This window comes from Mauremys reevesii, linkage group 4, assembly GCF_016161935.1.
Source record: "Mauremys reevesii isolate NIE-2019 linkage group 4, ASM1616193v1, whole genome shotgun sequence".
NCBI lineage: Eukaryota > Metazoa > Chordata > Testudines > Geoemydidae > Mauremys > Mauremys reevesii.
The window spans coordinates 103,188,196-103,200,667 of NC_052626.1; the positions used below are offsets into that span (position 1 = coordinate 103,188,196).

Here is a 12,472-nt window from a genome sequence, read left to right on the forward strand (position 1 = left end):
CAGTGGCAACAGATCTGTGAATTTCTTGTCCATCCATTTCAGCTTCTCTGTAATTTTAACTCTTCCCCACACCTACAGGTTTTTCTGTTTAGGCTAAACTATCATACTGTCCATTGTTGTATGCAGTGTAGCTACAGCTGTGTTGGTCCCAGGATATTAGAGATAAGGTGGGTGAGGTAATATCTTTTATTGGACCAATTTCTCTCTCACCAACAGAAGTTGGTCCAATAAAAGATATTACCTCACCCATCGTGTCTCTCTAAGATCATGCTATTGTTGGAATGCTGCAGTGCAGGCTATCTGCCTAAAAGGCAAAAAGGTCTGACCCAGCAATTTGCACCTTCTTTTGATAGCCTGGTTTTCAAAGCACTGCATCATGTCAGGTAGATGGGACAGATACAGGGAGGATCAGGTCACATTCCAATATCTTATCTGATAATACTTAATTAGAGGATGGGAATTTTCAAGAACACCTAATTTGCTTAGGAAATCAAGTCCCATGGAAAGTCAATGGGACTTGTGCTCCTAAGTTATTTAGTTTCTTTTGAACATCCCACCCAAACTAAATATCTAGTCTAAAAAGAACTATGAACCTATATTTAAGGTTCTTAGAAGCTGAAAATATTCCCCCAAATTGAGTATATTTTTATGAATGCGTTTTACGTGCACAATTTTCACCAACAATATCTGCATCCACAAAATGAACTGCAGGTATAAATTTAATTACTGATGTGGCTAACTACCTGATTTGCACTCACAATCAGGTGCAAATACTCAGAACTGCAACTAAAATTCAGTTGTAGGTTGAAAACTTCATGTGGAAATCTTGTGGGTAGAATTTGTGCCTGCAAAAGAGGCTGCCCTTTTGAAAATATGGACCCAAATATTTACTCTTACATTCTCTCTCCTACACCATGATATCTTAACAGCAAGCAATTCTAAGATACACCAACAGCCTACATTATTGCTCTCCAAAGTATTAGCAAATATTGCCCATAGAACAAGCAAATAGGACTCCAATTTCCAGATGTCACTATAAGTCGGGACAGTTCTTTGAAACCTCATTTGTTTATTTTCGTTTGACTGCAATGCAAATTAGGGTAGTAATAGTACCAAACTCATCCATAAAGTACATGTAATAAGCTTCATGTGTATATTCACCTACCATTTTACATCTTCAAAGCACTGTACAAGCATTCACAATACACCTTTGGGATAGCAGGGCTGGATTAATGCAGGGGCTTTAGGGACTGCCTGCATGCTGTGACCCCATGCTGCTCTCGGAAGCGGCTGATTGCTGGCACGTCTCTGCAGCCCCTGGCAGGGGCAGAGGGAAGCTCCATGCACCACCCCTGGCCCCAGCACCATCACCGCAGCTCCCATTGGCCAGGAACTGGCCAATATGAGCGGTGGGGGCAGCACTTGCAGGCAGACATGGAGACACGCTGTTTCCTTCCCCCTGCGGCGTGCAGAGATGTGCCAGCAGTCGGCTGCTTCCGGGAGCGGCGTGGGACCATGGCATGCAGGCAGGCAGCCTGCCTGAGCTCTGTTGCGCCTCCGGCCAGGAGCTGCCTGTGGTAAGCGCCTCCTGGCTGGAGCCTGCACCTCGAACCCACTCTTACACCCCAACCCTTTGCCCCAGGTCAGAATCCCCTTCTGCACCAACCTCCCTCTCAGAGCCCTCACCCTCTCCTTTACCCCAACACTCTGCTCCAGGCTGGAGCCCCCTCCTGCACCCAAACTCCCTACCAGAAAAACGAATATAATGGCTGTTCTAAGGTAAGATGTAGGCTATTCTGAATTAACTTAACCATAGGCTACATGTTTTAAGACTGAAATGTAGCCATAGAACAGCTTTATGTTAATTAAAAGGCAAGTTTAGTATAGCGTTAATAGCCTCGATGCCATAATTGTGATCATTTTGTTTTAAATTGGGAAAAAGACTTGGGCCCCACAAAATCTAATAGCCCCAGGCCCACAGGAGAGTTAATCTGATCCTGTGGGATAGATATTAAAATATTCCCATTCCACAAACTATGGGCCAGGTTCTGATCACAGGTACAACAGTGGAAAGGTAGAGTAATTTCATTAGTTACAGCAGTGTAAATTCAGTGTAGCTGAGAGTAGAATCTGGCCTTATGTTTCAGTGTCCCTGGAAAGTTAAGGCTAAAATTTACAGTTGTAGCTTTTGATTTTTCATTGCCCAACTTGAGATGCTCAGGACTTAATTTTCAAAGCTGCCAAGCATCTACACCTCCTATTAATTTAAAGTTGAAGCTTAGCAGCTATGAAAATTAGGCTAAAACTGTCCTGCGCGTGCGCACACACACACAATCAGAGACCACTGTTGAAAGTGTTGGCTTTAGTGACATGCCCAAGGCTAAACTGAATCAGTGGCAGAGCAACTTTTTTTAAAAAAACTACACACTTATGTAGAGTGACTTATGGCAATATTAAGTTAGTATTGTTAACATTTATGGAAACATCTGTAAAGGCCCAAATTATCTTAGAAAGCTTTATCATAGAAAACAAGAGTGCCGTTTCTTTACGTGAACTATTAAAATATTTGCTCTTCTAATCTCCTTAAGAAACACTTTTGAAAAGATGCATCAGAGTATGCTTACTGTGTCCTCAGGCTCTGGTCATTAACTTATGTTCATGTCTATTCCTAGGATTTCCTGCTTCCTTTCTCCCTTTCATTTATCCAGATCAGGCTGCCCTCAAAGCAGCACATTTGGGGAAAATTTTCAGGGAAGTGGTTTCTACAATTTGACTGTGGATTTGACTATCTCCTCTGATTTCAGAGTGGATTTCTGAGCTTCAGCTCTTCTCCAGGATTGTCTTTAAGGTTGCAGCAGTTAGATTATATGGTCATGGTCCAGACTATGCTATAAATTTGAAGCAGGTTTGTAATTAGGTTCCCTGAGGTTGTGTTTATAATAAAACATTTAGGGGCTTGCCCACATGATGAGTAAAGTTGTGTTTCTGTAACCAATTTGTGACTTTATCTGAACTGGTTGCTACAAATATGGTTGAGCTATTTCCACTAACAATAGCTTTTATTCACAACGCAATCATTTGTTAACTCAGCTTGTGCATTGAACTACTATGCTCCCTAACCATGTTTGTATCTGGGGTACGTATTCCATCGTGCCTCAGCAGGGACTAGGTATAGAACTGGAGAACATGCAAAAAGAGTAGCATTAGCAGCACATGGGGCAATAAACTCTGGGAGGAAGAAGTATCAGGTAATGAGGCACAATAATGGGGTCTTGCTCACAGGACAACAGTATTACAAAGTGGTTACAGGGAGACTGCCACTGGCCAGCTTAGGGGGTTGCTGGCACAAGTGACATATGATTAGCTGCCACTGTTACTAATCAAATATTAGTCATGTATGTAAACACAGATTGCCACTAACAGGTTACAACTACAGTTACAAGCTGTATTATAGCTAGAGACATAGGGTTGCTTTCCTGCTACTTCTTTTCCTTTATCCAGTTGGCCTATTCTGCCCTGGTGGCCTAGTGCACATGAATACTGGGAAGGGAGCAGATTGCAAGTGTATCAGTCTTGGTTGTCCGTGTTTCCAATATGCTGCTTGCTAAGTGCTTCCTCATTAATTATTCCCTTAAAATTGTTAATGGACTTTGTACAGCTATGTACGGCTTATTCGCGCCTCAATCACAAAAATTACCCAATGTCAAAAGCCAAGGATGGTGTGTGTGTGTGTGTGTGTGTGTTTTGAAAAGTCATGACTCAGAAGTATGGACAAATACTCATTTGCCTATTCTACCATCAAATTTAAGAGGGTGCAGACCATTTACTGTCTTGATAGTTGTTAATAAGATCCTCAGAATGAATCTGTATATTGTATTGTTAAAATGGTAAAGTTAGACAAAGTTTTTTTTTTTTTAAATCTGATAATCTTAATTACTGCACATTTTGTATGATCAGGACACTTCACTGTTCTAAATATATTTAGAAGTCTGAACAGCCTCACATATCAACTGTACAGAGCCATTGCAGGCCACAGAGAAGTCACCAACACTATGCTGAGGCTAGAAATTAACTTACTGATCCCAGCAAATCAGTTCAGATTTTTTTATGGGAATGATCCAGCAAAAGTTAATCTGATCTACTTTGTCCATAGCTGCCAACACTGAAAATAACACATTCAGTGCATGATTGGTGGCAGCAACAGCAGCTCCTACCAGATACCAAGGACTAATGTCAGAGTTAGTCCACTAACTTCAGTAGAGTTACTCTACTCCAGCCAGGCATTTTTTGCCGATTTCTTTAAATAAGAAAAAAATAATCTCAATGAATCCTTGGGATCCTTTTAGTCTGTGAAATGCTCAACAAAAGATGTATATAACATACAATATTAGCTTTCTCACTTTATTTCCTCAACAAAAGACTTACAGATGTTAATACAGACAATCTTATGTATCTATTGTTCTGCATATGCCATCTGAAGAAGTGAGGTTTTTTACCCACGAAAGCTTATGCCCAAATAAATCTGTATTTAAAGGTCTCTTCAGAAGTGACTAGGGTGACCAGACAGCAAATGTGAAAAATCAGACTGAGGTGGGGGGTAATAGGGAAAAGACCCCAAAATCAGGACACTCCCTATACAATTCCTGAGGCCTGATCCTGTTCCCATTATGATCATTGGAAAGCTTTCAGTGAGAGTAGTATCTGGACCTTGTTTTATATAGTATCTTTCACACTAACTAACTGACAATTGTACAGGACTTTGAACATCTAAATTAGTGTATAAATCCTAAACTTTATTGCCACCCAAACCATTTTACAGAATTACTGATAATACCACAGCAGATTTAAGAGTCTTCACTTAAACATACAGAAGCCAATATAATAATCCTTGTAATAATGCCTCATCTTCTCTCTCTCTGTGGGTAGGATACTTGCTACATTGCATATGTTAGCTGTGTAATATCACTACCATTTTGACAGCCTAGTGAGGTCTAATTATTAATCTGTTAAGATTTTAAAATAATCCTTGAGTAGTATTTTTTTTTTTACCCTGTTTGGCTCTAATGTCCCTTGATGGCTTTATAATGTATAATCAGTAGGATTATTGCTGGTGCTAATATGAATGTGTTTATTCTGTCCAATAACCTAGTTTATTTCTGTTAAAACCTAGCTCTAGTGAGTGATGATGATGCTTCAGATGAGGTGGGGAACCATCCTACCACAACATTGTGTTCTGCTGGTGACATGTCTCCTAATCAGTTTGGAAGCAGTGCCTATAGACATAGACAAGACAAAAGTTCAAGGAGAACCCCATGTAGAAGGAGCAAAAATAGAAACCCCAGTAAGTAAATGAAGGGTATTTTATTAAATACTTTATACTAAAAGGCCGTATTTTTTCTATCAATAACAAGCTCGTTGATTTTTTTTCATTTTGAGATTTGTCCATGACTAGTCCTCCTAGGTGCTGTAATAAATAATAATTAACTTTGTTGGTGCTGTACTCCAAGGGGAAGCTAGTAGTATTTCACCTTTCCATGTGGGGTGGTAATATTCAGTGTTCAATACTTGCTCCCATCTCTCGCTCCCTGATATGGTAGGACTGGGGAGGTAACAGAGGCAATGCACAAAGCTCCTGAGGGGAGGAAATGCCTATTGTACACCTTCTCCCAACTGACTGAGTAGCATTAATAGGCTAAAAGGAAGTTCCATCCAGTCATCTTTGGCAGGAAGAATGCTGGTCCCAACTTGGACCTCAGAGAGTGGAATAGGGTTAAATCAGGGAAATACAGAAGGATTTTCGCAAACAATTTTCCTAGTAACAAAATGCAGTGGGTAACCATGTAACAAAATGACAGCTGAGATAATATGTTTGTTTCATGGCAACTCCATTTTCCACTTTGTCAAAGTGCATGTAAGAGCTTTTAGTTATTAAACAATAATATTGTTGTTTTGCAAGTGAAGTCCTGCTACTAAACATGAAATCTTGGAGAGGGGTAGTTCTATATATCCACACGGTTCAATTCTAGCTGGCTAGGCTCCTCTAGATTGTTCCCTTTGACCCAAACTCACAGGGGAAAAACACAATGGATGTTACTATACGCTGCTGCCATACAAACTTTTGCTGGCTTGATGTGAACAAGCTTCACCCTCTTGGGGCAGCTCCAGCTAGTGAGCACCCAGCAATTCTGTTCCAGTGGCCCTGTGTGAATGGTCCTGTAATTGCTGTAAATTCCCCCAAGATCTGCATGATTCTTGGAGGTGGATATCGGGTTATGGGAGACAAATTTGTGGCGGCTGCTTCTATCAGGATGGGAATGAAGTGGCACATTATGCTCCCTAAAAAAAGAATTCCTAGTAAACTCAGCAAGTGGAAACTCAAGGAGATAATCTCCTGTAGGGGAAAATGTTCTGAATTGTTGTGGTCTATTTGTCTACCAAGTAAATTTAAAAAAAAAAAACTTTAATCTGTAATATACATGATAGGCCCCAAATGTGCATGATGTATGTTCTCAAATCTCTCTCTGCCTTTATTCCTTTGTCAACTTCTAGAACAAAAAGGGAACAGAGGAAACTAGTTTGTGTTTGATAATTGTGCAAACCAACCAAAGCAAAGAAATTCATATCTTATTGCTGATATACTGAGTCAGTGCATTATGCTCAATACTACTGATGTTTGGGATTGTATGTGAATAGATTTAATCTTTGCATTTATATTAAAATAAAACATTTGGAGGCATTTTTTTTCTAATCTCAAACTTCTTTTCCTAAAAGGATACTGGGCTTTATTATGATGAATATCTCAAGCAAGTGATAGATGTCCTAGAAACAGACAAACATTTCAGAGAGAAACTTCAGACTGCAGATATAGAGGAAATAAAGGTATGTGCAAAGATCAATAGAATTTAATCAAGACGAGTTTAGACAGCTACAAATTAATGATATAGTTTCATATTTTTCTATTAGTCTTAATTTTTATTTAGTATTGCCTTTACTTTTTCATTAGCTTACACAATTTAAATTAGATTCTTTAAAGAGATCTTTATCTCTGCAGCTACAAGACAGATATCCTGTTTTTTAAAGAAACTGTACCATATCAGTCTCCCAAGAGGTTTTAATTTGCTACCTAACTACTAATAAAACAACTAGATTCAGATATCTTGCTTTTGGAAAACATTTATTAGCGTTGTGCAAAATGGAAAGCAAGGCCTTAAGAATTCTTTAGAAGTCTTTGGAATTCAGAAGGAACAGCACAAAGTTCATAAACGTCAAAATGGCTCTTCGCATAGCTCTCACTTTGTTGCCTGCCAAGTGATTCAGAGCAATACTGAGCCAATGGCAGAGAGGCTTCTCTGCCCTCCCAGATGGAAGCAATGTGCCACATGTGAATTTAATGACATGGAAACGGGTGGGGGAAGTAGAGAAACACAAAAAAGCCTGATCCTGAAGCCACTGGGAATTGAGAACACCACACTGTCTTCAAGTTTTGTGATAAAGGTGGCAGTGTTTGGGAAGAATAAAAAAAAGACTGAGCTGTGGTTCTCTTCTCTTCCCAGCAACCCTACTTCTGGTTCCACTCCAACCACCATCTTGGTGTTCTGTTCTCTCCTGCTGTTGCCACCCTAGGTTACGTTCACTCCTCCTCCGCCCTTCTCCAGTTCCAGCTGGCTGCTCCAAATTCTCTCTTCTCCCCAGCCTCACCTTAAGAGCACTAAGCTTTCATTCCTCTTGCATTACCTTTTATGTAAAGCTCTGCTGCTGCTAAAGTCTGACAGCTCTTGGATCCACTCCATTCCTGGCAAAGCCCCTGGGGGCTGGTAACAGTTTTCAGGTGCTGCTGAACATTCTTACCCTTAGGTGACTGCTATTGTGCCAATTCCTCCTTCAGCAAGAGGTTGGCACCCACATCACCCTGTTGATCTGCAGTTCTCTGTGGACCACATGATAACAGCTGATTTACAGAATGGTCACTTCTCACTTCTGAAGAGATCTTTAAATACAGATATGCAGCTGTGCTTCAGGGTCTTGGTTTAATTATGATATTTGGAGCATCAATTTTTTTTTAAAGGCAGCTTAAAGAGTCTTTCAGTGAGTGCCCTGCCCCGATTTCTATTTTAATAAATTTACAAAGTTAATATTCTCTTCAAACAATGTGTGAGATACTTATGATGTTTATAAGGTCTTCAAAATGGCAATTACAGCCCACGTGTGGTGGGCATCTGAAAACTACAACACGATTGTCTTTATAGATCACTTATTTATTTTAACAGAGTGGAAAGCTAAGCAAAGAGCTAGACTTAGTAAGCCATCATGTGAGAACAAGGCTGGATGAACTGAAAAGACAAGAAGTGGCAAGGTTGAGGATGCTAATCAAAGCTAAAATGGATTCCTTTCAAGGTAAGAATACGAAGCAGAATTCACACAGAATTAACAGATTGGTCTTTATCAGATAGGTGCCCGGAATCCACCAATTTTGTTCTCCTCAGTGGCTCCTATCAGCAATAGGAATGGTTGAACTGAGTTGGAATGGTAAGAGGGTCCCCATTTTATACTCCTGAGATGGAAAGTCTTTCCCATTGGAGCTCTTCCACTCTGTATGAATAATTAAATATTCACTGGGACAGAGAGGAAAAGAGAAAGATACAGACTCTGTAGCCTGGTGGCTTAGACATTTCCTGGGATGCAGGAAACCCATGTTGCACTCTCTACTCCAATGAACCATTTGGCTGCTGCTTATACCAGGTTGGGGTCACATCAACAGCCACCCGGCTTCAAGAGAGAAAGTACTAACCTGACCTGGCTTAGCTTAGGTGCTTAACTCCAGGAGCAGGTGTGTGGCTGTAAATCCCAAGCACAGATAGGCACCTCCCTCCTGTCTAGAATTAGGTGCCTCACTACCTTTGAGAGCTGGAGCTTATGTCTTACCCTTCTCCTTGGCATTTCCTACTGGCTAGTTTAGGCACCTCCCTGCTCAGCAAGCTGGCTTATATGAATCACATTTTTAGGAACCTAACTCCCCCCATGCATTGTACAGGGAGCCTGGGTGCGTTACTGGGGGTGAGAATTCCATTGGGTACCAGGGTGCCTAAAAATTAGGCATTGGACTCCTATGTCCCTTTGTGGATTTAGCGCAATCTAATTTTTTTTTTTTTTAAAGGTGTTCGGAACAGGTTTTTTTTAACTGGTCGACTAGCTCAAAAGTGGCTGTCTTTCTTTCAACCTCCTCCTCACCAGAAATTTTATAGTGTTATAAGAAACATGAGCAACTCAGCTCAAAGGATTTTTGTTGTTGTTGCAGTTCTAAGCATCAGAAACAGGGACTTGGAATGAAAGTGTTGTCTTGTCCATAATTATAGCATTGCTAATGCTACACTGCAATCTTCGCAGTAGGCCTTTATATTTAGAAACAAAGTATACAAGTTTCCAGTGCGTACAGTTACTGCTAGCTTTCTTGGCAGGGGGTACTGCCTTGTCTTTTTGCCCAACGCTGCATGATTTAATTCTAATATGCAAAATATAAATTAAAAAAAAAAGACAACCAGGGAGACTTGATGCAGACCTTTTACTGGAGGTTTCTTTCTGAAAAGAATTGTATTCACAAGCATGGAGTTTCTAATGGTGATGCTAAGAATCTCTTCCAAAATGTTCTGCTTAGGTTTTTTTTTTTTTTTTTTTTTTTTTTTAAAGTGGACGTACAATTTTTCTGTGCAGATTTATCAGCGCAGTAGGGGCCTGATCAAATTCCTTATCAAGTCAGCGGAAAGACTCCTATTTATTTCAGTGGGCAATGAATCATAACTTAAGCTTGTATTCTTGCAGTGTTCTGCCACCCTGCTGTGGCACTGAAACACTGCCAATGAGCTTGGTGTGGGGATGGAGGGTGGATTGAGGGAGTTGGGCCTTGGTAATGCCAGGAGAAAGCCAAAGATCTTTGGGGAAGGACAGTTTTGTTTTGTTTTTTTACTGTTTTTAGTGGAGTGCTTATTTCCAGTCATGGATTAGCCACTGGGCCAATGAGGCCGCAGAAAAATGGGCGCCCCCGCACCAGTGCCGAAACGAGGGCAAGGCGAGTGAGGCACTTGCCTTGGGCACAGAAGGTGAGGGGCATAGAAAGTCTCTCCTTTGGCAGCAATTCAGCGGCAAGTCCTTCCCTCCAAGAGGGACTGAAGGACCCGCCGCCAAATTGCCACTGGCCGTCGGCAAGGGAGAGGGGCGGCATGTCCAGCTCTTCGGCAGACATTCGGCGGCGGGTCCCCCAGTCCCTCTCAGAGGGAAGGACCTGCTGCCAAATTGTGCCAAAGAATGGCAGCAATTCGGCAGCAGGTTCTTCCCTCCAAGAGGAGCCTGCTGCCGAAGAGCCAAACATGCCGCCCCTGTCCCTTGCCTCGGGCACAAAAATCCCTAGTTACGGCTCTGCCGTGCACCTCCAACTCATTCTGCCCACCTGGCAACCCTGCCAGGGAGCCCGTGCCCAGACTCCACTCCTCACTGCAGCGCCAGGTGGGCGGAGCAGGGCATCTCCCCACACCAGCACCCCACACTCTGGCAAGAGCACTGGGAGGGTGGGGGGGGGAGGGGGAGACTGCAGGCGGAAGGGGTTGGGAGGGGCCCCCACTTGCTCTGGCCCAGGGGACTTAAAAAACCCTAATCTGCCCTTGGCTATTCCAGTGGGGCCTTGATCCCTGACTGGGACCTCTGGATGCTATGTCCTACAATTAGTAAATAATAATAAAATTGGCCCTTGTCTTCTGTGCTTTTCTTTTTAAATGAAAGTTACAGTCCAGAGAGCACAGCCCACTACATAGCCTCTCCAGAGGAATGAACGGGTTGCTTCACATATGAACACAAGACCCACAGTTCATCTCAGACTCTAATGCAGGCAGATTTCCCCCTAAAGTTGTGATGAAGCTCACAATGATCTAATTAAGGACAACTAGTGTGGATGGTACAGTGGATGGTAACTGTATGTAGCTGAAAATTTCATTGTAATGCCCCATTGTGATGGGTTGATTCACAGCAACCCTCTTTGGTACTGCCACCTGATGTGCTGAGACTACGTCTGAGCCCATTTTCCCTGGCAGCTTGGGACTTCAGAGCCCTGCCTGGTTGTGCCAGACATGTTAGCCTGCTACAAACAGACCCAGGTCTGAACCACATCCCCAAAAAGCTGCATGCTTAACTGAAAACAGCTTAAGAAGTGTTCCTGTCTCCAGCACTCAGATGACCCCATTGGGAGTTGGGTCCAAATAAATCCATAAAGCTTATACAGAGTAAACTCATAAGTTGTCCGCCCTCTATAATACTGATAGAGGGAGATGCACAGCTGTTGGCACCTCAGGTATTAATACATACTCTGGATTAATGAGCAAGTAAAAAGTGATTAATACAAAAAGTAGGGTTTAAGTGGTTCCAAGTAATAACAGACAGAACAATGTAAATCACCAAACAAAATAAAATAAAAAACATTCAAGTCTAAGTCTAATACATTAAGAAACTGAATACAGATGAAACCTCACCCTCAGAGATGTTCCAATAAGCTTCTTTGACAGACTAGCCTTCTCCTAGTCTGGGCCCAATCCTTTCCCTGGTACAGTCCTTGTTCCAGCTCAGGTGGTAGCTAGGGGATTTCTTATGACTGCAGCCCCCTTTGTTCCGTTCCATCCCCTTATCTCTCTTTTGCACAAGGCGGGAATCCTTTGTCCCTCTCTGGGTTCCCACCCCTCCTTCTAAATGGAAAAGCACCAGGTTAAAGATGGATTCCAGTTCAGATGATATGATTACATGTCACTGTAAGACTTCATTACCCACTTGCCAGCACATATGTATATAGGAAGACTTACAAATAAACAGAGCCATCTACAACCAATTGTCCAGGTTAATGGGAGCCATCAAGTTTCCAAGCCACCATTAATGGCCCACACTTTGCATAATTACAAAAGGACCTCAGTTATATTTCATATTTCTAGTTTCAGATACAAGAATGATACATTTATACAAATATGATCACACTCAGTAGATTATAAGCTTTGTAATGATACATTACAAGAGACCTTTTGCATGAAGCATATTCCAGTTACATATTCACACTCATTAGCATATTTTCATAAAATCATAGTGCAATGTCACACCCATGAACCCGTGCTGTCTCAGAAGATCAGCATTAATTGTATTTAGTAGCTTGTACTCAAACTAAATCCTCAGACTGCAGATGTATGTATGCTATGTATGTGTATGTATGCACAGTGGTCACATTTTTCAAATTTGGATGCCACTGACTTCAGTGGGAGCTGCAGGCATGCAGCATTTCTTTTATTTAGATCTCTAACTTTAGGTATCCAGGTTTGAAAAATTTGACCAGTGTGCCTAACTTTAATGACCTGATTTTTCAGCTGAGCACGCACAAATTCCACCAAAATCAATAAGAACTGCAGGTGCTCAGCCATGCAGCACCATGCCAGGCATCCAGGTGCCTAAG

The 12,472-nt window shown here is 41.7% G+C and overlaps 1 protein-coding gene across 3 annotated transcripts in view; it reads left to right on the forward strand.

The window, feature by feature from the left end:
* Positions 1–12,472, forward strand: part of NUCB2 (nucleobindin 2) — a 54,842-nt gene that overhangs the window by 12,183 nt on the left and 30,187 nt on the right. For all 3 annotated transcript variants that reach the window (XM_039535364.1, XM_039535362.1, XM_039535363.1), the window contains exons 2-4: positions 5,171–5,341; positions 6,772–6,879; positions 8,268–8,394. In XM_039535364.1, the coding sequence (XP_039391298.1) occupies positions 5,183–5,341; positions 6,772–6,879; positions 8,268–8,394 (394 nt within the window). In that variant the 5' untranslated portion in view covers positions 5,171–5,182. The remainder of the gene's footprint in view (positions 1–5,170; positions 5,342–6,771; positions 6,880–8,267; positions 8,395–12,472) is intronic.